We start from the raw sequence: 26,860 nt of genomic DNA on the forward strand, positions 1-26,860 counted from the left end.
CTGGAGTAATTGAGACACCTAATTGGGAGCTGGAAGGAGGAACAAAGTCAGGCATGGTAGCGCACACTTGTAATCTCAGCACTGGGGTGGTAGAGGAAGGCTGACACATTCCTGGGGCTTGCTGGTCACCAGCCTAGCGTTTTTGGTGGACTCTAGGCCAACAGGAGACCCCCATCTCACAAAACAAGGTAAGCAACACCCAAGAGTATCCCCCATCTTTCTCTATGGGAAAAAAAATTTCACATGTGTGAAGTTATATAAAATAACTACAAATAATGATACTTTTTTGTGTTTATGACTCTGAATCAGAGAGCTTTAATAACTGTGAACTTATCTTCCTGTGAAGATTTTTGGGACCACATTTGTTTTAGTGGAAAACTGTTCTTATTCCTAAAGAAAAGATCGCATCCATGTTTTTTTTTATGACCTATTATGGTTTTGCTGTTATTTGTATGATTTAAGAACTTAAAAAAAGGACCTTGTTAGTGATTGTTAAATCTGGTAATATTTCTGATTAGTTGTGTGGATTCTATATATTTAATTCTATAAATGTTGTTATGGTCCATATTTAGAGGTCTGCGTGTGTGTGTGTGTGTGTGTGTGTGTGTGTGTGTGTGTGTGTGTGTGAATTTGGGAGAAGAGACTGGGTCTGTGTGTCAGCATCACCAGCATGCTCACCTGGTAGTCTCTGATCTCCTAAGTGACTTGATGACATGTGTCCATTATTAACCAGTGTTCTCTAGGCTGTAGCTGGTGAGTGTGTTTATGGGTTGGAATCCAAAGGCTGATGACCTGATGTGTTTGCTGCCTGCAGGAAGATCTGTCTACACTGCAAGTGTCCCCAGGAGGAGCACATGGTGACAGTGATGCCGTTGGAGATGGAGAAGACCATCAGCAAACTCATGTTTGACTTCCAGAGGAACTCGACCTCCGATGATGACTCGGGCTGTGCTCTGGAAGAGTATGCCTGGGTTCCCCCGGGGCTGAAGCCTGAGCAGGTAGCCATCTTCCCATGCCTTTAGCTTTAGATGTTGTCTTTCCAGCGTTTCCACACCCCACACTTGGAAGGGATTGGTTGCCCTGTTGATTCAGGATTGTTTGGCAATAAATGAGTTAAAGATATCCCAGGCCTCCATGGGAAATGAAGCTGAGCCTGGAATAATCCGTCACTAATCCATTCTGTCTTTTCATTGTCAACCGTTTGTTGACAATGAAACTTCTTAGAAATGTTGACTATTAGACGTTCTGTTTTGGGGTGTGGGGAGAAGCCCGAGAGAGTCAACATGAGTTGTCACATTCAGAATCTTTACACAAGGAATCCAGGACCTGCCTTCTCGGTGGTGTGTGCTGTGTTTAAATATTAAACTTGACCTTAGTTTATAAAGACATTGCTCTTACCTAAAAATTCCTAGCACTTGCACAGGCTTTAAACATTGCTGGCCTGATGAGAATATCTTTTGTCTTTGCTTCTCTCTGCTTTGCATTTTTCCCAGTGATACCCAGCCATCTCTTGCATTTGGTGGTCCTTGGTGTTTTCTCTTCCAGAAAACTGCAGTCAGCCTGGCAGCACATCTGTAAGCGGGACCCTCTTAGCATCTCCCTGATAATGACTTTCAGAGATAGGGAGAATCTTAAAAGTGTTAACTACCATTGTCTTCCCCCCAACCATTCAATTCTTGAGAGAGCACTGTGTCTGGCAGAGTATTTAGAAGCTCAAACAGCATGACAGTTGTGTGTCAGAAACTTTAAGTGTGATAATGCTTTCAGGAAACGTACTTTGTAATTAAGACCCAAGAATCCACTAATAACCGGAGAAGTGGCTCTTCTACTGCCTCTCTGATTAGCCATTTTCCATTTTCTTTGTCCATTGTCCTACTTTCATTTCTGTTTCTGTGATAAAGTACTCTGGGGAAAAGAAGCAGCTTTGGAAAGTAAAGGTTTATTTTAGTCTACAATTCCAGCTCACACTGCAGAGCTGCCTCTGTGGCAGAACTTGAGACAGCTAGTCATATCACATTAACAGTCAGGAGCAGCGAGAATGGATACACGCATGCTTGCTTGTGCTTAACTCAATTTCCCCAGCCTTATGCAATTCAAGACTCTGCCTAGCGAAAGGTGCCTCCCTCAGTGGGCTGGGTGTTTCCACACCAATTAGCTTAATTGAGGCATGCCCACCAGCTAACCCAATGCAGACAATTCCTCATTAGGACTCTTCCAGGGTGACTCTAAATTGTGTCAGCTTGACAATTAATGCTGTTCCATCCAAATTGATGCACCAAATTGGCATATAAAATTGTCTTATAAGTACGTCTAGCCAGAGAAATATTGTATAGATGTAGGAATGTTTTTCATGTATAAATTTAGAGGTTTTTCAATGCTAAAGGTTAAACCTAGAGCATACCTTTTGTATACTCTTGGTAAATGTTATACCCCTGTGCTACAATTCTAGTCCATGAGTTTATATTTCCAGCTGAAATATTTGAGGATCTAGAATTTTATTTCTGCAGAAATACAATTGCATGGAGTGGAGCACTGGCCATTCTCTTCAGACAGAATCTGACCTTTGCAGGTCGTCTCAGTTTCTGCTCTATCCACTTAATATTCCCACTTTATTTCCTTATATATTCTTCAACCTTGTGGTCCCGCTTCTAATCATACAGAGAAAGAGAAAGTATCTTGGACAAGAAACACCCACAGAAAACATTTCCCATGAGAAATGAAGACTGTGCTCTCTAGAGATATTGGCCAAGCCACCTAAAGGTGCTGTCCTATAGCTTGTGGGCTGTGATTATGTGTTTCCTTTCCTCTGTCTAAAGACTACATTGTTGAAGAATTTCTTTGAAAAAGAGAGAGTATGTGAGTTTTTCTAGGTGAATTTACTGGGTAGGGTGCTGCTGACTTAATTTTCTTGACATAGCTGTTACTCTGAGCTATTGAGCTTGTACACCTGGGTAGATCTGGGAACTTGTTTCACTTTCCTGCTGACATCACTTCCAGTAACTTCCATGTGGCCCATCTTTGTTGTCGTTTACTTAAATGGCATTGCTTGCTGTTGAATGAAGCTCTGAATTTTCCAGTGTTCCTGCTTAAGCAGATTCTTCTGTAAGACCACTAACAATCTTCAGCGATGCTCAGATTCCAGGAGAACGTTCTACTTGTGTTGATCCAAGAAAACAGACAGTTGTAGAAGCTAGGATCCTGATTAACCCAGCAGTTCTAATTGAGAATGACTGAGGGCCACTTGACTCATTCAGCTGTCTTGAGGAAATGTAAAATTGAAGTTTTTAAATATATTTTGAAGGAAAATGATGAGCACCCTTAAACAAAAGGTTGGAATTGTGCCGATTGAAAGGGTGTTCCCATCCCTTGTGGTTGTTCGTCAGCAAGTCTTCTTTATTCCCAGCACGCATGAAACCTCTATGATGCACAGAACCAGAGGTAGAATATCAGGGTGTTTGAAGGGTTCTGTATTTACCCAATAAAATGTGAGTCTGCTTTTTAAAGTCTCTGAAGGGGTCATGTTGTATGATAGACACAGGCTCCAGGTTTAAAAAGTTGAGCTCTTTTAAAGTTTGTCATTTACAAAGATATTTATGGGTATAAAGATTTTTAAAAAGCTGTCTGGTATGCACTTAGATTAGAAAGAATGTGATGCCTAAGTGCCTTTTTCTTAACAAAAGTTCTGCTGATGCCAGGCAATAGTGGTGCACACCTTTAATCCCAGCACTAAGGAGGCAGAGACAGGCGGATCTCTGTGAGTTGAAGCCAGCCTGGTCCACATAGTGAGCTCCAGGAGAGCCAACCTACATAGTGAAACCCTATTTTGACCCCTCACTAAATAAATAAATAAATAAATAAATAAATAAATAAATAAATAAATAAATAAATAGAAAATAAAAATTTCTGGTGGTTAATATCATGGTAGTTGTCTATGATTTGAGAGAAACCATTTTTCTGTCAAGAGAAATTATGGTGAATATGAAAAATGTTTTGTGCTAGAGGCAAAAGATTAAAGACTAATTAGGGTGGAGAATAATGTACTTTAATTTTGGTTTGAAATCTTTCCTCCCCATGATCACGAGGCCAATGGGATACCTTCAGCTAATGTTCTTTATTATTCTTTCTCTTGAGTAAGTCCTACAATTTAATAAAATGTGTGTGAAATTCATCTCACATTTACAGACGTATTCTTGAACATGGGCATTTAATTTCATAAAAGTCTTCAAAAACACTCTTTCTTAAACGAGTGTGAAAGTCGTGAGAGGGCAGTCGCCTGGTGGCTTCAGATGACTCAAAACTGGTGACAACTGTTCCTGTCCTCTGCTTCAGCTCACACCATAGCGAGGTGTCCGTGTTATTTGGAAAACCCCGGGATAGCCAATCAGAGAGCTGCAGTCTACCCTTAGGAGGCCACTGGGAGTCAGTTTCAAGACTCTGGTGTTTGTTCAGCCTCAATTAATAATTGGAGCCGTCTTCTATAAATGCTTTGTGACAAGGTTACAATAGATAATCATAAACAAGTTTAAATAAAGCAAATAATGAGATTTCTCACTGTTGGCATTTCTAGATGGATAATTCTCATCTTAGGAGAAGCCACTGTGTTAAAGAACGGCTAGCATGGGTCCTCATGGCCACCTACCAGATGTCAGGTGTGTCTCTTAGTTGTGGTAACCAACTGTATCTTCAACACAGTGTCTCTAAAGAGTGAAATAGCCATTGGATGAAAGTGATGATAAAGTTGGAGTGTGGGGGACTGAGCAGATGCCTCAGTGGCCAAGAGCATTTGTTGCTCTTGCAGAAGTCCCAGATTCTGTTCCCAGCATCCATGTGGTGGCTCACAAGCCTTCATGACGCCAATTTCAAGGGATCTGACCCCTTCTTGTGACCACTGCAGGCACCAGGCACGCACATGGTACATATACATATATGTAGGCAAAATACTCGTATATACAAAAGAAACATGTCATGTTGCTGTAGATATCCAGACAGATACTTGGAGTGTATCTCACCAAGAACCTGGTTCAGTTAAGGCAAAAGAGGATGACTGTACTTAACACATATTCATTTAACACACATTATACTTTGGCCCCTTCACACCAACTGCTGTCTTGTAATGCGGCCAAGTGCTGGTAGAGTACTAGGCCCACTGGGTGGAGTACTAAACCGACTGTGTTTGAGGCTATCTTCTCCACTAAGTCAAAACCAGAACTGGAATTGGGGGAGGGTTTGTGAGTTGTTCTCCAGTTTGGAAATAGCTTTCTTCCTCTTGTTATGAATGAAGAATTATAGTCAAAAAAAAATGTGGTGGGAGCTGAAGAGATGAGACAGTGACTAAGAACGCTTGCTTCTCAAGTATGAGGACCAGAGTGTGGTCATATGCACACACATATGTACCAATACTCAGACATGCATGCATACTCATAAATAAGCAAGAAAAGTCAGATATTTTCTAAAAGAAAATAGGAAGCCTCTAAAACAGCAAATGAAAATCAATTCTACCAAAGGGAGAAAATTATATCCTAAGCTTTTTAGTGTGTTCAAGTATCTGTGTACAGAGAGAGGGCTGTCCTTTTGTGTTGGTTCGGATAAAAATGTGTGATAGCGTTCTCCACCTTCCCTAATCCGACTTTTTTCTTTCTTGTATTATGACTATTTTCCTATATCAGCTTACTTCAAAGCTAACTCTCTTCTGTAGTAATTAGGTTTCCCAGCATCTAATCTGAAGTATCACCACCACTAGGAGACTGAAACATTTGGAAGTATATTTTGAGCGTTTGGGGGAGTAAGTTCTCTAAAGGACTGGCAGATTCTACCAGTCTATGAGTAGGACTTCAGATGACCCGGGACAAAGGAGAACGACCGCCACTGATGTCAGGAGCTCGAGGTGTGATTTGACCACTGCTTTGTTGTTAGTTTATATCTGAGTGGCCTAAAACAGCAGTAACTGTGTAGGTCTGGAAACAGCCCTTCTCCTCTTCTTAAGAACAGCCCTGTAAGAGGCGTGTCCCGTACAAGCTACTCTAAGGCATTTGTTCACTATGACAAACTGCCCTCCCGTGAGGTTCCCACTGCACATTCTCAGATGAAGTCTTGAGACATGGCGGTGTTGTTTGTATTATTTCATCCTTTGGCTGCCCCTTGAAAAACCTGAAGAGACCCTCAGCTTCCCTCTACCTCCTGAACGTCCTCTTCATCGACGTTTTGGATACCTCTTGTGTCCATGACAGAATCCCACATATAAATATGCCAAATCCTCAGTCTCCAAAAGTTAGTAATCTTCCCTTGACCTTAACTTCGTCCTGGTGCATAAAGTAGAAAGTCAGTTATTTTTTCCAGATTGTTCCACATTCTCTTCAGACTATCCGAGCAAGAATGAAAAACAGATGCCAGGAGTAATTGCCCATTTTTTGACTTTTGAAGCACTCTTCCAATGAAAAATAAAGCACCCCAAACTTCCAGAGATGAAGTGAGTTAGTTGGTTTTGACCTTCATGAAATTATCTCTATTGAAAGATAATAAATCCCTTTTGCTTTCATTTCCATGCTCACTGCTTATGCATTAAGCATCGGATTAAATATATGCCCTCAGGGACATCTTGACCAGTCTATGATTCAAGATCTGGGTCCCAGTTCTGAACTTTGTAACAAAATCTTGCAACTTTCCTTAATATGCCTCAGACTCTCAGTTGGATATTTACTAGTATCATGATTTGCTCAATATTTAACTCCCCTGGCTTGACTCTAACTCTTGGGTGGGCAGAGATCTTGCCTGCTTTGTTCTTTAGGGCCCCACCACAACAGCAGCCTACAGCACAGCTCCTGAGAGATCATAGGCACCAAGCACAAAGTTATTAAGAGTTGGGCTGACAGGCGTTCTCTGCAGAAGGGAAAATGTTCATGGATACATCACATCAAAAAGATGACATTTGTCTTGTTTTTTCCCCTAAATGAGAGATTGTTTCTTATCACCGGTTTCCACTCCCCGTGCTTCCTCTGAATAGATGCGCTCTAAGCAGATTCCTAGCCATCTTAATCACAGTAGATGTTTGTTAGGCTGCACAAAGGCAGGAGAGGGTAACATGCTGTACGGCCTCTGCTCTAGCAGACCTGAATCAGCACTGCTGGCTCCAAGACCAGGGTCTGGAGCAGTGAGGGAGGAGCTGAGGGCTGGCAGCAGATAGCCTTTCCCAACCCAGGCATCATCTGTGTCTGAGTCAGTCCCTGGAGCTGCAAAGCCATGGCCTACAAAAACAGCAGCCCATACCTGGAGCCAGTCTAGCCTTTGAAGTCAGGCACATCTGGACTACTGACATTTCACTTTCTGACCTCAGGAGTTGTTCAGCTCCCAGAAGCCTCTGTTAGGGCAGAGAAGGACAGTGACAGTGGCAGTGTTACTGGGCTTTCAGTACAGACCTGTGTGCTCACCACCATTTATTGTGGGCCTGTGTATGTGTGTGCATGTTCATATATGTGGGTGCACACGTGTGAAGGTCAAAGGACAACCTTGGGTGTCAATCCTCAGATGGGATCCACCATGTTGTGCTTGTTTGTTTGCTTTTACAGTCTCTCACTAGTCTAGGGAGGCTGGACTGGTGGAGCCACCCCCTAGGGATCCACCTGTCTCGGCTTTCCCATTGTTTAATTCTAAGCATTTGCTACCTTATCTACCACCATGTACACCTTTTCACAGTGTGTTCTGGGGATTGAACTCAGGTCTTCATGCTTGCAAAACAAACACTTTATTCATGGAGGTGTCTCTCTAGCCTTCACCACCATTTGCAATATTATTACCTTTTAGGTTTTTGTACAAGTATCTATTAAATGTTGAGGATACTCCCCAACCATCCTCTCTTTTCTTGCCTTCTCCCCCTGATAGTTCTCTTTGTCTCCAGACTGTCTTCTTTATGCTCTCATGTCTTATGATTTTATGTACCTTTATAAAACCTAGGAGCCATAAATGAGAGAAAACATATAACAATTGTCTTCTGGAGACTGGTTTAATTTTATTATCTCTCATTCCAACCTTTTCCTGAAAATGACATAACTTTGTTCTTCTTTATGGCTAAAAAAAATTCCATTGTGTGTGTGTGTGTGTGTATATATATATATATATATATATATATATATATATATATATTCCATTTTCCTTATCTGTTCTTCTGCTGTAGGATAAATATGTTGGTTCCATAACTTAGCAATTGCAAACAGTGCAAGGATCTCTTTGGCGTGCTGACTTGGGGTCCTTTGCAAGTCCCCACCGTTTTTAGGAACCTTACTGTGTCTCCATTGAAGAAGTGAGTAAACCAAACCTTAGAGAAGTTAAATAACTTGCAGGTAGACAGCCCCTGGAACCAGCATGCTCAGACTTGTCAGTTCCAGGACTAGCCTGGCTCTGAATGAAGACTTATGAAACAAATAGACATTGCTCAATCAAATAGTTGCTTCTTTGCCACCCTTCTTGGAAGATGGTATCGACTAAATGACTACCCCTGCGCTGAGTTGGCTCACAGAGGCAAAAGTATGTTTGGCTGTCCAGGAAAGAACAAAGCTAGCCGAGGATTTAGGAGTGGGAATAGCAAAGATTTTATAGGAATCCAGTTTCTCCTCAGCTTTCTCAGAGGCTATGTAGCTCGGCATCCCTCTGGAGTGCACCACAAGCCTGACTCACAAGGGCTTTCATGGAAAAACTTCAAGTCCTACCAGTCCAGGACTCTCCTCAGATGCTCTGTCTGAGGTTGGTTTAAAAATATTGATGTCCTCAGAGTGGGGTCATCTAGGGTTGCAAGAATGGATTCTTTCTCTCTAGTCATTTAAAGAATAAAAAGGCAGGAAAAGCAAGGTCTCAGCACTCAGCCAGAATTTCCTGAAAGCAGAAGAAAAAATGTGTGTGCGCACATGCAAGGGTCGGGCACAAAAGCACACCAAAAGACAGACTCCCCAAGGTGAAGAGGTGACCCAGAACTGATATCTGAATCTTCTTAAAGGATCAGAGTTTTGTTTTGTTTTTTTTATTTTTTTTAAATGTTTGGGAATTGGATGAATTCTCATTCTCCTTCAGAATGGGAAGCCTACCAGGCTTTGTTTTAAAGGAGAAGAATCAGAAAGCTGGTCATCTTATTAAATGTTCAAGTATATTCATTTACCTATCTAATCTCATTTCCCTGATGTCTGCCTGCCAGAAATCTGACTCCTATGACTATATAACTTAATGTTGATCGTCTTCTCTGACCCCACTGTGCCTGAGCTGCTTGGACCAGTACCCAGGCAGAGCCACCCGAGTCTGGAATACCCAGTACCTCAAGCAAGCTTCAGACCATCTACAGGACCAATTTTCATTAAGTGAAAACTGCTGTCCACCTTTCTTGGTGCTTACAGTCTTGGCTTCACACCGTTGAAACCTACAGAAGCCAGTCCCTGGAGGATTCTCAGTAGGCTACTAGGAAGTCTTCCCACCAAAAAAGAATATTTACACACCCTTCTGGGTGGAGGGAAAACAAGCAGGTCAGCCGGAGACGTCTGAACTGGCTCCCTATTTACCCTGTGATCCCTGTGTAGCAATTGTCTTTAATGGCTGGTCATTGAGATCCTTGGGACCATTTCACTCAATTTTTCTCCCTAATGAATTGTGTAAAGAATATGTGAAAGCATATGCTAGAAAATAATGTAGAAAAGGAATGGCTGCCGGATTTTTTTGCTTATTAATTTATTTCTTCAGCAGATATGTATTGTATACTAACTGTATCTCAACCATTGTTTGGGCACTATGGGTGAAACAATTTAAAAAATAATTAAAGCTCCCACTGTACTGTAACTGCAAGGATGATGAAGGAAAATTAAGAAACAAATACATGATCAAAATGACTCCAGGTTATTGGTTTTTAAGAAAGTATGATGATATTCATAATTGTGAATAGTAGTGTTGGACAACACCCCATGTTTCACACATTGCATCTCATTCAAACTATACAAGATTAGGAACTGATTCCAATGTCGTGAACACGGTCCTGGGTGTCAAAAGATTGCTTCCTTTGCCCTGATCTCTGAGGGAATGGCAACTGAGTTGCTGCTGAATGATATGAAGCAATCTGCTTTGCTACATCAACCTGACTTGTGTGTTCCTCTGAGTGAAGCTTAGAGATGAAACCAAACTGGCACTTATTTTATACAAAAGCATTTCAGGAGAATGTTGAAGGAGACTTGAGGAGAAGTGGAGCCCATACAGTGGCCAACTTTTCCAAGGCATCCAGGGGCACAGGGGCCAATAGAACAACCAATAACACTCATTCAGAGTGGGCTAGGGAAACCCTGAAGAGCCACTGCCACATGCAAGATTTGTAGCAGGCAAACACTTACCCTGTCATCTTTCCTGCCTTCTGAAATATGACCCTATTCTAGGGAGTCCCACGTTTTCTTCTTCACTTCTGGAAGTTCATAGCCCAATAATTTCAGGTGCATATTCACCGTTGAGAACCAGACGGTGCATGAACAAACCACAGTACTCAATCCCCCCTTGTAAGTGTTGAGATTCAGACATGATCAGCAAACAGATCAAGAAGCTAGTAAGCCCAGAGCCGGATCTCCAATCTATATCTGTCCCATTCCAGGGGCCATCGGGATTTCCTCCTCCGCTCTCCTCTCCCTAGGTGCCGTACCCAGGATATCAGATACCGTGAAAGGGTAGAGCAGTGTGTTTCCCACCAGCTTTCTTTCTGTGGGCCAGAAATTTCCCCTAATCTTGGGTTGGCCTTGATGACTAAAGAGTTTCCCCATTGTTACAGGAAGCTGCACACTCCTACCTCCCAAGACGTGTCCCTATTGTCAGTGTCTTGTTTGTCTTTGACGTCTCACCATCTCTCACCCCATCCTGACTCTACTTCACTCAGGTTTTCCTGTTCCTGGTCCAGTGTCATACATCTGGGCATCAGCAGTGATAATTCATTCACCTGGGGCATTTATGCTGAGTGCCAACCATTTTCCCAGCTCTTTCCTAGTCGCTAGAGGAGAGAGCATGGACACGGTGTCTACCCTTATGCAGGTGACAGTCCACTGGAGAATACAGATGGATTAAACCTCTGTGAACACTGTCATTAGACTTGCCATCCATTTCCAGAATGATGTTTTCATTTCATTATTCCAGCAGCGCAAGCTGAGCTCCAGATGAAATTCCATGGCTGCAGTGAGCTGCATCCTTCTGCAACTGAATGGGTAGATTCTGTTCCCCCAAAGCTGTAGTTCCTGTTTGGGCTTCACTGTCAATTCACCCCAATATTTTCAATGTGATTCCAGAAATGAGTGGGTAAGGGAGGCCGCCAAACAATCTCCTCCGTGATTCTCAGGAAATTAGTCACATGAACAGCGTGTGTTTATCTTGGCTCCAGAGAGGCCCTGATGTCACTGGATGAAGATGGGAAATATGCATGGATGTGCAGCATTCGATACAACAGCATGTTAATAAACTTGTTTTCAACAGAGTTGTCAGGGATGGGGCTAGAACCTGGGTTTCAGGCCTTTGGAGCCTCTGCCAGGTGAAGTCAGCAACGGCATGGCCAGATTCTGCCAGCAGGGACTTGTCAAGGCTCATGTATAGAATGTGAGGCCCAGGGAAGCCAAGGGGCATTTGCAAGGGCAGGATGGAGCCTGCTGTTGGAGTTCTCACTCTCAATACAAATAGCTCTGGCCTTCTCCATGCATATATCCTCAGGTGCTGCAGAGTGGGTGTGGGCCCCTGGAGTTGGACTTCCAATGTGAGTTTACAGCTGTACACACTCTTTGCTAACTGGGCAGTCTGTCCTGCTTGGATGAGAGTTGACTTGTTCTCAAGGTGATCTGCTCAGTCTTAGGGCTTGTGGATATGTTAGCAACAGTGGGACGGCTAGAGGAATTTACCATCCATTCATCAAATAACTAACTCCTTCATCTTTCAGGGTCTTGCTGTGGTTATTTGGGTTTTGTTTGTTTGGTTGGTTGGTTGGTTGGTTAGTTTTATTTTTGTTTTTGTCTTTGTTTTTTGAGACAGGATTTATCTGTGTAGCTCTACATGTCCTAGAACTTACTTTAGACCAGGCTGGCCTCAAACTCAGAGATCCTCCTGCCTCTTCCTCCGGAGTGCTGGGATTAAAGGCGTGCACCACCACTGCCTGACCCGTCTTCATCTTTCTACCTGCTTGTCTATCCATCTATTCATCCACTCTAGCGTTTAACTATTTAGTCCTTCAGCAGTTGCTTATTAAGCACGCATTATATGCGAACAATTAGCCTAGATGGTTCCTTTCCAGATGCAATGTGACACCCCAGTCTTCTGATTTTACTTTATATACCATAGTGAACGTCTACCTAACAGGGAAAGATAGAGGGTTCTTGCTCGTGGAAGACCCGCACTGGCTCTAATCTTTGGTGTTACCTTCTGTAGTTTCTAACTTCTAAGTGCCTGTCCTTCTGAGCTGGTCTGGAATCCCTCTGGGCTCGCAGCTTTGAGATTTGTTTGCTCTGTCTTCAAATCCTGACTCCTGCTACTATCTTATATTGACCACTTTACCTTCATAGACTTCTAATTCATCTTTGGGAAGTAAGACTGTCATCACCTCACGATAGCATGGTTATAAGGATTCAGAGAGGCAGTGTCTTAGGGAAGGACACTTTCAGAACGACTGCTGTTTCTAACAGTAGAAGGTGGGAAACACTCAGAGGGCTGTCAGCAGATGAGTGGATAAATGAGTGTTACATTTGTTTAAGATGCTACTGTTTAAATAAAAGGGAGCAAAACTTTCATATATGCATGAATGGGTCTCATATCATTATCCAAATGAAAGAGTGAGACAAAACGGCACATGCGCTATGGTTCTGTACATCTGAAACTCTGGATAATGCAAATTGACGGTGACAGCAGATTAGTGCTCACTTGTGGGTCGGGTGATAGGGGAAGGAGATAGAAAACAAATAACAAAAAGTCCAACCTTCGGGAGGTACTAGGTGGGCTCACGATGTCTAATATGCTAATACTAATATGAGGGTGGACCTATGTCAATCTAATTGTAGCTGTAATTTAAATATGTATAGTTTGTTATATGTCAAATATCCCAGCAAATAAGGAGAAATTTCTCGTCAGCAAACAGGAAGGCACACCAATGGAGTCTTCCTAAATCTCCATGACTCGCCTTGGGAAGTAATTGAGCCTTCTGGCCAATTACTGTCAGAATGGATTCACTCAATATTAATTATGCACAATAAAAAGAGAAATTGGAGGCAGAGACTCAACAAAATCTAAATGGATGGTACCAGAAATGCAGCTCCACAAACTTGCTTATTTCATCATCTGTAAATTCCCGAGGGTCGTGCGTAATATGTAGTTGGCACTTGGTAACTAATGGTTCTAGCTATTATGGGATGGAAGTTAGGGAGCCTGATTAAGACTCAGCAGTCCCATCTTGCTCAGGAGAGTTGATTATTCCAGAAGTTTCACAAACAAAAGAATGAACCCATAGCCTGGGAGCTTGAATGAGGTGGGTCTGCCACATTACAGGTACACAGTTTGTGTACAGTCTCTGTGTGTTGCACAGGACAAAGGAACTGTGGAGAAGTGATGCTCACTTCAGCTGTGGTGGCCTCAAGAAGTGTGTCATTTTACGGATAACACCTCGCAGCTTACCCAGCTATGACGCAGGACTCCTTCCGCCTCTGTTGGGCATTTCCTTTTTCTCACTTGTAGTTGGAAGGCCCTATATCTCAAACTTACATAAAAGCCTAGCAGTAGCTTAGAACATTGACTTCCCTGCCACCTTGAGGTCCCTGGGAAACTCATTTTCAGCACTGGGCTAAGAATCCTGCAAATAAAAGGAGATGGTGCTTCCGTTCTTACTGGTGTTTCTCAAGGGGCCCATGGTTTCCTCCAGAATCGATGGCCCAGACTGAACTCACATTTTCAGTCTCTGTTGCATGATCCATCTTTCAGCAAATTGTTGTAGGCATCATAGCCCAGAACAGAGAGGCATGCGAGGAAGGACCTGAAATGCCTGTGTGTGACCAGCCAAGAGTTCATCTTGATGATGGATGGGCTGTAAGAAGCGGCTCTGCTGAGATATGGCCTTGCACAGTCCTTCTGCCATAGATCTGCTGTAAAACATGGTTTTGGATCAGCCACACTGGGAACCTCCCACAGTTCTGCCTCTCTTATGCTGCACAGTATTTATGATTCGAGGAAGTTACTTTTTCCTTTCTAATCTATATAGTGAAAATGAATAAGGAGTCTTGCCTAATGGAATAACTAACTGATATCTGACATTTCAAGGACCACTAGAATTATCATTGCTTGGAAATGGTCAGCAGTTGATATGAAAGCATTTTTCTAGGCAAGGCCTAACTGAGGAAATAAAACTAAGATTAACGTCTCAAATTCTCATCCAGGGGTAGCAGAGCAAGAACAATAGAATCCAAGGATATAAACCGAGTGATACAGAACAGAAACTACATAGCCCAAGCCTTGCATCTGACAGTCAAGATAGCCGCCCAGAAAGTACAAGACATGCCTTACTGTCAGGCTGTCAGAGGTAGGGGACATATAACTCACACTGATGCTCTTCTTGTGACATCAGGGGCAAGACTTCCAGTTTCCAATGGCTACTTGCACTGTGTGGATATGAAATAGGTCTTTCCTATTCATTGTAAAGCAAGAATAAACAAGGCAGTGTTCCCAGTTCATAGCATGACAGAGGTAAGAGATCATGAAGAATAGCGCTGTTGTAGCATGTTCCAGAACCTTCGTGATATTTGTCCTTTTGGTCTACCAAGGCCACAGAGACACATCTCACAGTGGGTCTAGCTGTGTATTTCTGTGTACTTCAGCTTTTCCTTTGTGAAAATATTTTGGAATGCTTGAAAGTTTGTAATTACGTTACATATTAAACAGATTGTTACTTTGTTTTGGAACAACGGTATTTTTTCTTTTTTTTTGGCAGTAGTAAAGATTGAACCTACACCTCAGACATGCAAGGCAAACTTTATTCCACTGAGCTATGGCCTCTTTTTTTCATTTTTGTTTTGCATTTAACTTATTTTAACATAAAAGTAATTTTTATAGCTTAAAGGGTACTTATTGACACATACACTAGGAATTCTTTCTGAATGCTGGCAGCAATTGCAGAGTAATCAGTAAGTTGTATCACTTACAGCCTTTTAATGGCCACAGATCTCCTAATTAGTTAGAACATTGTTTTTGATGTTTTCCAGTTATATTTGCTTAAATGCTATTTTGCACAGTGTTAACATGACACACCATCTTTCCTTTGATGAAAAAACCGTAAGACTAGACTCTTTTGAGCATTCGTTTTCTGTCTCTAAAGAAGAACTCTGTAGGTAGCACGTAATAGATGCTGCATTTTCATTTTAAATAAAATCTGGATACCTGTCATTCAAGTGTCGGTAGATATTATTTATTTCTATTTATTCAGATAATGTACATAGTAAGTGCTCCCAGCTTATTTTGTCTTTTCTCATACAGCCCCCCTTCATTTTCTTGACTTATTTTTTTGAGATATTCCCATTTTTCCCATCTCCTTTGCCTGACACAAAACTATGATATGTGTTTGTATTCTTGAAGTGATTATCCCGCAGTTGGTGATGGCCAGCCATGATGGATCCACAGTTGGCGATGGTCAACCATGATGGATCCACAGTTGGTGATGGCCAGCCATGATGGATCCACAGTTGTTGATGGCCAACCATGATGGACCTGCAGTTGGTGATGGCCAGCCATGATGGACCCACAGGTGGTGATGGCCAACCATGATGGATCCACAGTTGGTGATGGCCAGCCATGATGGATTCCTTGCTGTGCTCCTGTGAAAGAACCCTGGCTGTGCAATGTGTAGAGAGCAAAGGTTCATTCTCTCGCAGTTGAAACCTCGTGTGTTGTTACCACACAGAGGGGTGTGGTATCCTACACTTGATTACGGAGTCACTATTTCCAGGGAGCCTTTAACTTCATATATTTTCTTGGAGCCTGGCAACTTCAGGATGTTGACACTGTCTGGCATCTAGTGGTTTTTTGTTGTTGTTATTTTGGTTTGGTTTGGTTTGGTTTTGCTGCCTCCTCACAATGACAAAGGGCAAGAGAAGAGATGAACACAGTAGTCCCAAGTGACAAGAGCACAGAAGAGAGTGGTCTCTCTCTCTGGGCCCATCTTAGAGCAGCATTAACTTCTTCATCAGGACCTGACTTCTCTCACCATCTCTACCCTCCATCCAGTATTCCCTTGGATACTTTGTTTCTGGTGCATCAGTTTGGGGTAATAGTATCACCTTTGAAGTACCCCAAACCCCTTCAGCCCCAGCACCTTTATTTTGCATTTGCTGCATTTAATGATGGCTGTGCCCTTATTTTACATATTTTACCAACCATCCTGTTACTCAGAATGCTTACTCCCAGATGTGATAGTGACTTTTATGAGCTTGACTGTGATTACATAGCGTTCCCATGGGAGATTTTCCCTCCCATCTTAAGTACCCCAAATCTCATTATGCTTCTGAACAGCCTCACTTGGTTTTGGGTTTATATTTACTCAAGCCTTTGTCTAATGCAGTTTTGGAAAACTTTTCACTCCTCATCCACTCTTTAACCCTTTCTCTGTTTGTTTGGTTTTTTAATCACAGTTTCATTATGCAGTCTAGACTGGATTCAGTCTTGCAATCCTCCTGCCTCTGCTTCTCCAGTGTTGCCATTACAGGTGTGCACCACCAAACCCAGTGTTAGTTTTGTGTGTGGGGAGGGTGGGATACAGATAGACAGACCCTGGTGGGGGAGAGAGAGGCAGAACTAGTACCTGTGCCTATGTACATGTACCCCATGCATGTGTGGGTGCCTGTAGAGGCCAAAGAAGGGTGTTAGATTCCCTAGATCTGGAATTACAGCTGGTTGTGAGCTGCCCAGTGTGGGTGCTAGCAGCCACAGTCAGTCCTCCAAAAGAGCAGCAAGGACTCTTAACCACTGAGCCATCTTTCCAACTCTTTGTACAGATAAGAACTCATTCTCAGACTTTCTATTCATTAGTCTCCTTCCTTAAAAAAAAAAATGAGAAGAAATGAAAAGCATGGCTGACGCTTTTTGTTTTCCTTTCTTATCTATGTCCTAACACTGTCCAAACAGGGTTTAGGATGGTGAAGTAGCTGCAAAGTCAAAGAGTGCTGCAGGCAAGGCAAGGAAGGGGGTGGGGGGCTTAGTGAAGCAACACTAGAGGGCAGTGCTGCAGCTTGTCCCATCAAAGACCACAGTGGGAGTAAGGTTTGAGGTGAGAAGCAGGGCAGGCTGGGATGCTGAGGAATGCCCCACCCTGATAGCCCACCTCTATTGAGTGACCCTTGTTCATCCTGAGTGTCCTTTGATTGTTGAGCTCCACATCACGCTGCTTCTCGTGCAGTCCTTGAGTAATGGGAGAAGAGCCTGCGCTGTAATGGGACTTCTATGATCAGTAAAATGTCACGTCGATGGTCGTAGCCTAGGATATTCCAGAGATAAGTGACCCAGTATCCACCGTGGTTTGTCTCCATGGAAACACAGCAGGAACAACTGAGTCCTCCGCTCCTTTCTTTGGCTGCAGCTCTGTGGCTATGATCTTTCATTGTCTTCGTGGAAACAGAAGGAAAGTTGTGTACAGTACTTAAATGTCAGTGTGGATGTACTGTCTGACTCATGCTTCCCCCTCCTGATTTTCCACCGTAATTCCTGAGACGTGTTCCCAAAGGAGAACATTTGGTCCCAACATGTAATGAAAATCACTCTCAAGTTGTCAAATTTCTTGAGACACAGTGGAGAGCAGTGGAATCAGGGGCTGGGGAACGGAGAAGTGGGGAGTTGCTCACGTGGGTGCAGGGTTTTCTGGTGTGGAAGGATGAGCAATTCTGGTGGCCATGATGTGGGGTTGATTGTACAGCAGTGTTGAGGTACTTCATACCACCGGACCGTGCACTTTAACATAGAAAGTGGTAACTCTTGTTATGTGCATTTTACCACAAAATAAATAATTGTAAACTTGAAGTGGCATAACTCGGCAGATAAAAATCACTGTGAAGAGTTGGATCAGTCACCTCAAGATCCCATGATCTCGATTGGGAATAAGCCATGGCACATAAACTTCTCTCCCTGTGACTCCAGGGGAAAACTTTCATCAAGTTCAAGTCGTTGTGCATGATCTTCACAGCAAGATATGTGTGCACACTTCCAAAACATATGCATAACCTTTCCACCTTTGGAATCCAAGGTTTCCCAATTAGGACTCTAAACTGCCCTGTTTCCCATTCATGGTTTTAGCAAGAATTGTAAGCTCAAAGAATGAATGATGACTACGTTGTTCATAATCCATCAAATATATATAATCCTGACACATCTGTGGAGAGGATGAGAAGAATGAGCTTTGAAATCCAGTAAAAATTTAAATCCTGGATCCGTCTTTACTCTAGAGCTCGGAGGCTAGCTTGTGATTTAGTTGATCCTCATTCTTGATGATACCATATTTATAAATTTGCCTCCTCACCAACATCTCTTTGCAACCCCCAAATTAACATGCATAGTGCTTTCATGGCCCTTAACAGACATGCATAGAGAGACAAAAACTAAGGTGATACTTGGCCTTCATACTTGAGATCATACCAAATGATCTACTTAGTACTGCATATTCTTACCTGGTGCTTTTTTCTATCGTTCAAAGTGGTGGAGAAAATTGAGATGTACCTAGTTTTCCCAAGGGCGAGAAGGCTGCTGCTTGTTTTATGGAGAAAACATATATGTTAGATACTCTAATCAACTATGCCTTGAGTTCACTGGGTTAGTGAATCCATGACACATATTTTTAAAGTGTTCTTAAACAGAAGTCCCCATGAACCAAGGCCATGGACCAGTCAACTGATGGCATGTCAGCAGAAGGCTGTGGGATCCTGGCTTCTCTTCCCTACTCATCCATTCAGGGTTTACTACGGTGTTTTAGAGCTGAGCTTCTGTGAATGAAAAGAATTCACTGCACTTTGCCAAAAATACCCTCTTTGGGTGCATGAATGTTTAATGATTGCTCCCGCATTTTCTATAGAGAGGGGGAAGGAAGGCATTTTATTACAGCCCCATTAAAACTGGACATGCATATGTGATGTAATACAGCTAGTGAAATTCGAACAGGAGCCATACACATCACTACAGGTAGAAGCATTTTGAGAAGGCTGGAGAAGTCTATCTCAAACCTCCCTCTTCTCTACCGCCAGCACCAGGTAGGCACATGTCACTATAGCTCTGCCCTCAGCTAGCCTTTGACCTGCCCACGTGTAAGAAATGCTTTATGGATGAAGAATAAAACGGGAGTGTGTATAGTGTTTTAATATCCAGAATATATGAAGACCCTCTTTGGGCCCCAAAGAAAAAGACAACTGAAGGGAAAGTGGGAAAAGAATTGAAATAAACACTTGTCCAGAGAAGACGCACAGACTTTATGTAACTGAAAAGGTGTTTGATCCATCATTGGTCACTAGGGTGACACAAATCCAAACCTCAGAGTGGCCCTGCTTTGTGCACGCTCTGAAATAGCCATCAGTTTTTGCAAGTGGAATATGTCAAGTATTAGCAAAGCTGGGGAGGAATTGGAAGCTCTGTGAGAAGGGAAGGTGGCGCAGTCACTGTGGAGCAGTTTGGCTGTTCCTTAGAAAGCTTAGGAGATGCACCATGTGACCTAGCAAGTCCACCTCAAGACGCATCATTCAAAAAGCTGGACACAGACATCCAGGAGATACACAGCCAAATACACGGAAGCATCCTTTAGAGCGATCAAGAGTAAAAACAGCTAAAACCAACCCAGGTTCCCTCAGCCGGGGACTATGTGGCAAAATGCATGCTTGTGTATTTATGTACCTAAAATTCTTACGTAGGCCATGAATATGACTGCTGGTCTAGCAACTATTTTGCAGTTTTGAGAATAGCTGCCATGTCACTGTGAGTGCAGAAAAGGAAGAACTTGGTGTCCTGATCCCTTTTACAAGGTACTGACCTAAACCACCCCCCTCAGGCCATCACTCACAGCCCAGCGCGATTATCATCTCCAACGCTGTCACTTTTGGTAATAGTTCTAGCAGATTGACATTCACACGGCCTTGTAGTTCCCGGAGTCTTTTCATTCTCTGCTATCCTTTAGCCATCATATTCGCTTACTGTGCTTTTAGAGGGGGGCCCTGGAATTCAGAGACTCGGATAGTATGGCCTTGAAGCTGAAGGCTTGGCCTCTGTCTTAATCAAGACTCAACATAAAACATCAACACAGTCCCTTTCTCCCACACAGTAGGCAAGCATCAACTTCAATTATTCTTGAGTAGCTGTCCCCAAAGTAGAGGCTATTTTCCCCTTTCAGGGAGAGCCACGGACCACCTCTAACACAGACTGAAAACCATGTACACCTAAGTAGGGCTTGGGGAGTTGTTCTTATTTATGAAGACGTACAGTGTCCCACTTCCTCTTTGACTGTAGGCGACACCAATCAGCTGGAAGTTCCAGTAACTTTCAGCGTTCTCTTCTGTGTTCTGTCATGGTGTTAGGAAGGAAACAGGAGAGGGGAAAAGAAAAAGACACAGAGAGGGAGGGACACTTCTGGGGAGATGGGGGCGTGGGTCCTGTGAAACAGACTGAGACTGAAGATGCACGCGTGGCCTAAGGTCCAAAGGGGGCTCTGTGCATGAACTGTCTGACCGTGTGGTCTGTGGGGACTACAGAAGTCAGCAGCTGAGAAGCCAATTGTCAACACAGCCCTTGCAGGACCCTTAGCAGTTCTCAGACCCTCCATTCTTCAGCTCACCCTGTGTGTGCTTTTCCCCTTAGCAGTTCTCAGACCCTTCATTCTTCAGCTCACCCACGGTGTATGCTTTTCCAGAAGTTGGCCCGAGAAGCTCTCCGTAGATGTGTCTTTTAACTTTTCTTTGAAACTTTTCATACAACATGTTTTGGTCATATTTTCCTCTCCTATGATCCTTCCCAGATCCTCTCCACCTCCCTTCCCGCCCAACCTGATGTTTACTCCCAGCCCCTTCCTCTCCGAAAGACTCACAGGAGAAACAAACAAAAACAAGAATCAAAATACTATAACAGATAAAATCAATATGACAAAAAAATAAAACAATTGCACAAAGAAGCTTCTAGTGATGAAGTCCTAAAATACTGCCTTGTATTAAGTATTAAGTGATTGAATTTTAGGACTTGTGCAAATATTGTATAAATCTGTTAAATATAGTCACGAGAAAAATTTAGTCTTGCCGAGCCGTGGTAGTGCACGCCTTTAATCCCAGGACTCAGGAGGCAGAGGCAGGCGGATCTCTGTGTGTTCAAGGCCAGCCTGGTCTACAGAGTGAGTTCTAGGACAGGTTCCAAAGCTATACAGAGAAACTCTGTCTTGAAAAACAGTATTTTATTTAAACTGGGATGAAGAATCTCCCATTAGATGTAGCCTCCCTGGAAGTAGTTAAACCGCTCCCCTGGTTCTTTGACCTCTTCTATTCTCATCTTCTCAGTAGTGGGATTTGAATGGGCCCTCTACTATTGAACCACGTCCCCAATCTCATCCTTCTAGTTTGTATTTTCATGGCAGGGTTTTACTGAGTTATCAGAATTGACTTTAAACTCACTCTTTAGTCCAGGCAAACCTTGAACTTGACGTCTTCCGGCCTCAGCCTCTGAAGTATTTGGGGCCATAGGGCTATTTCACCAGACTTGGCCATGGATCTTTCCATCAGGATAATAAATGACTGACAGATAATGCTTAGTGAGCCGGAAAGTATTTGCTAACTAAACATTTCATCTCATACTATACATTTTAAAATAGCAAGAGTGGAAATGAGAAGGAGACTATAAAAGCTAACGAAAACAGAGCAACTTGAGGGGCCAGTCTCTATTGAGATGGTGTCACTAAAAGACAGGGACCGTGAGAAGCTCCAACACCTCCTGCAGCTGTCTGAGCAGACCTGAGTCTCTGCAACACCAGATAACTGATAGTGGAATCCCAGCAAACTGTAGACCCTCTAGTTTGGCACCAAAGGCCAGGGCACTGCCTGCTTTCTGCCTTTGTCTGCAGACACACTGCCTGGACATACTGTCCCCTTTCCCACCCCCATTCACCCTCACATGACATGGGTTTCTTGCCACTCAGACTCATTGGACAGTAACTCGATATGACCTTAGCTGATTGGGTAATACATCCATATGTGCCAGTGAACAGACACACTGAAGCAGATCTGCACCTCGATGCAGTCTGCTTCGCAGGGAAACTTGTTATGATTCCCTTCCCTCCCCCCACCCCCCGGTTTCCCACCGAGCCACCAATGAGAGGGAGAAAACCTACAGAGCAACTTGTGTGATTGGAGTCATGGTACCTGTTAAGGGGTGATCCAATTATTTTCCTAAATTTCTTCAAATACTGTGCTCAGCAGTTAAAAATGCTTATTGCTTCTGCAGAGGACCCATGTTCAGTTCCCAGCACTGAAGCACAATTAATAAAAACTCAGAGGAATTGGGGTTCAACCTGAAGACCTGAAAAGCAAAGCAGCCAATCACTGGCTCTTATCTCGACCTCAGTCCAAAATGGCGATCCTGCCTCCAGGAGTCTCAGAATGAGATTGTTTCTGAGAGCTGTCTCCTTCTGTTTTATAATCCTTTCTAGGGCTGGGATTAAAGGCATGCACCACCCAGTTTCTATGGCAAACTAGTGTGACTACTGGAATTAAAGGTGTCTGTTACCATTGCCTGATCTGTAAGGCTGACCAGTGGGGCTGTTTTACTCTCAGATCTTCAGGCAAGCTTTATTTATTAAAATACAGTTGAAATGCCACTACACAGCACCTATGTCAAGCAGCTCACAGCTGCCTGTTACTGGGGCTCCAGGGAACCTGACCTCGTCTTCTGACCTCTGCATACACCTGTGCACACACACCGTGTGCAGAAACTGATACATATACACCTAAATGAAAAAAATAAATTTTAAATTTTTTTCCTCAAATGCTAACTTAGGATCTGGAGAGAGCTCAGAGGCAAGAACACTGTTTTCTCTTTCACTTAGGTTCTATTCCCTAAACCCACGTCATGGCTCATAATTATCTATACCTCTAGTTCAGTGGGATCCTAAACCTTATTCTGGCCTCTGTGGGTACTGGGTGCAACTTGGTGCACAGACATTTATGTAGTCAAAACATTCATGCACGTAAAATGAAAAAAAAATAAAGCTAACAAAAATTTCTGTCTTCAAATAGAAACATTTTTTGTCTCGTTCTCTTGAAGCAGGATGTTGGTAGTTATCCTAAACATCCTTAATCTAGGATCCACCACTTCAGCTGTTAATCTTTGGAGAAAACACACCTACTTGGGAAGCTTGCTGCCCTTCTCCAGGTCCTCTTGAGGCCTCGTCATTGTTTTCTCTCACTACACATGTCTATCTGGAGCCATTGATCAGATAGCAAGACAAAATGAGATTTGGACACAGAATGCCTTTACTCAACAATGTAAGGCAGCCAGACTTTCTCCCAGGGTTTTAAACAGCATCTTAGATGCTGGAGAAGAAACAATGGACAAGGAATCAGCTCCACAGTCAACCATAAATTTCTTTAAAGCCACATAGGCCAAGAGTTTGTTTATTCATTCTGTGAGGTTTGTGTTTTTGGTTTTGGGTTGTTTTTTTTTTTTGGCTGCTGTTGTAATATGCACATATGTGCACCTATATGAATAAGTAAACATGTTGTACCTGTATACAGTCCAGAGGTCAAACTTAGATAGCTTCCTCTAATCATCTCTGTTTTTTTGAGACACCTCTCTTCATCGAACTGGAGCTAACCAATTGGCTAGACTGGGTGGTCAGTGAGTCATGTGGATCCTCCTGTCCCTGCCTCCCAGTTTTGAGAATATAGGAATACATAGCCAAACCCAGGCTTTTACATGAGTACTGGAGATCCAACCTCAAGATCTTATATATGTGCAGCAAGCAATTTACCTATAGAGTCTTCTCCTAAGCCCCAGTGTTGATCTTTTTCTTAGATTTATTTTTTATTTTATGTGTGGGTGTTTTGTCTGCATACTTGTCTGTACACCACTTGTATGCACCACCCACAGAGGCCAGAAGAGGGCACTGGATCTCCTGGAACTGGATTTGTAAGTGGTTGTGACCTGCCAGAGGGTTCTGAGAGCTGAAGCTGGGTCCTCTGCAAGATCAGCAAGTGCTCTTAACCACCGAGGCATTTCTCCATCCCCCAGAATTGATGTTTTGATGGTAGCAGACTTTGCTGCAGGTGTGACCTCAACATCGTAGGAAATTTAGCAGCATCCTTGGTCTCCACCCACTGAATGCCCCCACTAGCCACTCCCCTAGCTGGGGCAGTTTAAAAGTGTCTATAGACATTGTAAGCTATCCTGAGGTCACTGGCATCCCAGCTTAGAAGCAGTGGACTAGACACTCTAGAAAAGTATGGTGCTGGCTAATTAGGATAGTGACGGTAAGTCCCTCTTAGCATGTCCCCTGAGCAAAGGGTAGAAGTAAGGCTGTGTCCTATGGAGAGGAAAGGCCCTGAGGCGGAAGTGAAAATCGCATCCTGAAGAGAAGACGTGGGCCTGAGGAGTCCCGTAGAGGTATGAGAGAAAGGGCTACGGAGCTATGGTGAGCACTGTGGCCTCGGATCTGCAGGAAGAGGGATTCTGAAAGGCTCAGAAGCACGGGTACCTGCCCAGTGTTTATACAGACAGTGTGGTTCTTCCACTGAATAGGAATCGAGGACAGGGGCTCAAAGGGAAGAGCAGAGTCCAAAAGCAGCTGTAGCCAGTGCCAAGAGGAGCCAAGCTGGTCTGGAAGGGAGTAAATATCCTGAACATATGTTCTCTGTCTTCAGAACCTACGTGTCAGGATTTGTTGCTGAACTGTAACAGTGGCACAAGCAATCAATGAGATCTCTCGTTGAAAATATCTCAAATGAGCTTTTACTTCTAAATTTGACTCCAATCCTGCAGGAATCTGAGCATGATGGAGATGTTTGGGGCTTCTACCGCTGTTTCCCCGGCTGTGTTCTGAGCAAACCAATTAAAGTTATAATGTGCATCTCCAGGGGAGAAGAGACAAGCAGAGGTGGTGGGTTTCTCCTCAGACACCGCTTTACAACACTTTCTCCTACTGCTTGGTTGATGAAGTTTTGGCAAATCGAAGCAAAATAAGCTGTTGGGCCCTCAGAAGCAGTTTGTCCCCGTAGTTATTGTAGAACCCAGTTGTCCTCTAAGCCCCTATCAGAGACCCAGTGTACACTTCCCATGAATCCTGCTACATCCCCCCAACTCTGGCCGCCCGGCTCTGTCCAGTCTGCCTATCACAGGGCTCTGGGGGTTACAGAGCTCATCTCCCCAGGTCACGGGTGAGCCAAGACTCTGTGCTCTGTTCTCATGGGAGGCAAGAGCCCTGTGCTGTGGTAGGTCCCAGGTGAGGATGAGCCTTCCCCAACCTTTCAGAGTGCTAGCTCTCATTGGCTCTTTCAGAAATTACAACTTAGAACTTTCTGTCCTGACAGAGTCATTCTCGCTTTCTTCTTAAGCCTGGCTATCTCTCTGTAGAGTGTAAATTATTTGGTCAGACTTACAGGCTCCTTTTTCTAACTCAGAGGGATGAAAATGGGCATGGTGGTCAGTAACGGTGTCAGATGATTCTGAAATATGCTAGTGTTGAAAAAATACCGCTGTCTCAGGAAGGTTTTATATATTAATAGGCACCATAAATAAGGAAGGCATTTTTCTCATTGGCAAAAGAAATTCAGACAGGCAATTCAAGGGTCAGTGTTGTCGGTTTATTAGTTTTATTGCCATTATCACCATCAGTTATGTCTTTGTTTTGTTTTTGAGACAATGCCCCTCTATGTAATCCTGACTGTCCTGGGGCGCGCTACGTAGACAAAGCTGGCCTCGAACTCACAGAGGTCTGTTTGCCTCTGTCTCTTGAGTGCTGGGATGAAAGACATGTACCACCTTGCCAGACTAGTATTGCCATTCTTAAGGCATGATTTATAAAGATGCTGGCTCCTAACTTTCTGTACTATTCTTAGACCACAAGTTCCATTCTTAATTTTAATTCACTGGACAATGTGGCCGCTGGAACTCCAGCCATTCTGTTTATCATTCAGGCAGAATACAAGATAAAAGAGGCAAGTGACATCCTGGGAAGAGCTCAGAGAAGCCACACCCGTATGTGTTGTTAGCTAGAGTACAGTCAAAGGGGCATGTGTACTTCCTAGGGAAGGAGTGCACAGAAATGCTGTTCTTAGGCAGGTACATTGATATGCCCAATAAAATAGTTAAAGAAAGGGCAAAGGGGACAAGTGACTCTGACTGCTGCCACATCCTGGCATCATCAAACTGTGGTGGTGTGGGGGACGCTTAGTGTGGGGAATGTTTGTACCCACTGCAGTTCACTTTGAATTTATTAGAAAGCCCTGCATTGTTCTGTTATGGAGAACACCAAAAGAAAACACATTCTTCATCTCTATAGACAACTATACAAACATAATGAGAATGTGCTATGCCAAGGACTTTTGATTCTCTTTTTCATCCATCTGTAAGTTTCTTTTGAATCCCCAAAGAGCAGAATCAGGGGGTGAGGAAGCAAAGTTCACAAGCAATGCTGTGTGTGAGGGGGTGTGTGTGTGTGTGTGTGTACAGATCTACATGCACCTGTGTGTGTGTCCTTGAAGATGCTAGAAGTCAACCTTGAGTGTCTTTTTTCAGGTTCTATCTATTGTGTTTTTTAGCATAAGATTTTCTAGTTTTACCTGGAATTTGCCAGTTTGGCAGACTGGCTGGTCAGTGAGCCCCAGGGCTCATCCTGCCTCAGACTTCC

General features: G+C 43.3%; 1 protein-coding gene across 3 annotated transcripts in view; it reads left to right on the forward strand.

Annotated features, from left to right (window-relative positions):
- Positions 1–26,860, forward strand: part of Prickle2 (prickle planar cell polarity protein 2) — a 341,424-nt gene that overhangs the window by 253,537 nt on the left and 61,027 nt on the right. For all 3 annotated transcript variants that reach the window (XM_085686745.2, XM_048438396.3, XM_048438397.3), the window contains one exon: positions 815–998. In XM_085686745.2, the coding sequence (XP_085542871.1) occupies positions 815–998 (184 nt within the window). The remainder of the gene's footprint in view (positions 1–814; positions 999–26,860) is intronic.

This window comes from Myodes glareolus, chromosome 3 (genome assembly GCF_982192425.1).
Source record: "Myodes glareolus chromosome 3, mMyoGla1.1, whole genome shotgun sequence".
NCBI classification, from domain to species: Eukaryota; Metazoa; Chordata; class Mammalia; order Rodentia; family Cricetidae; genus Myodes; species Myodes glareolus.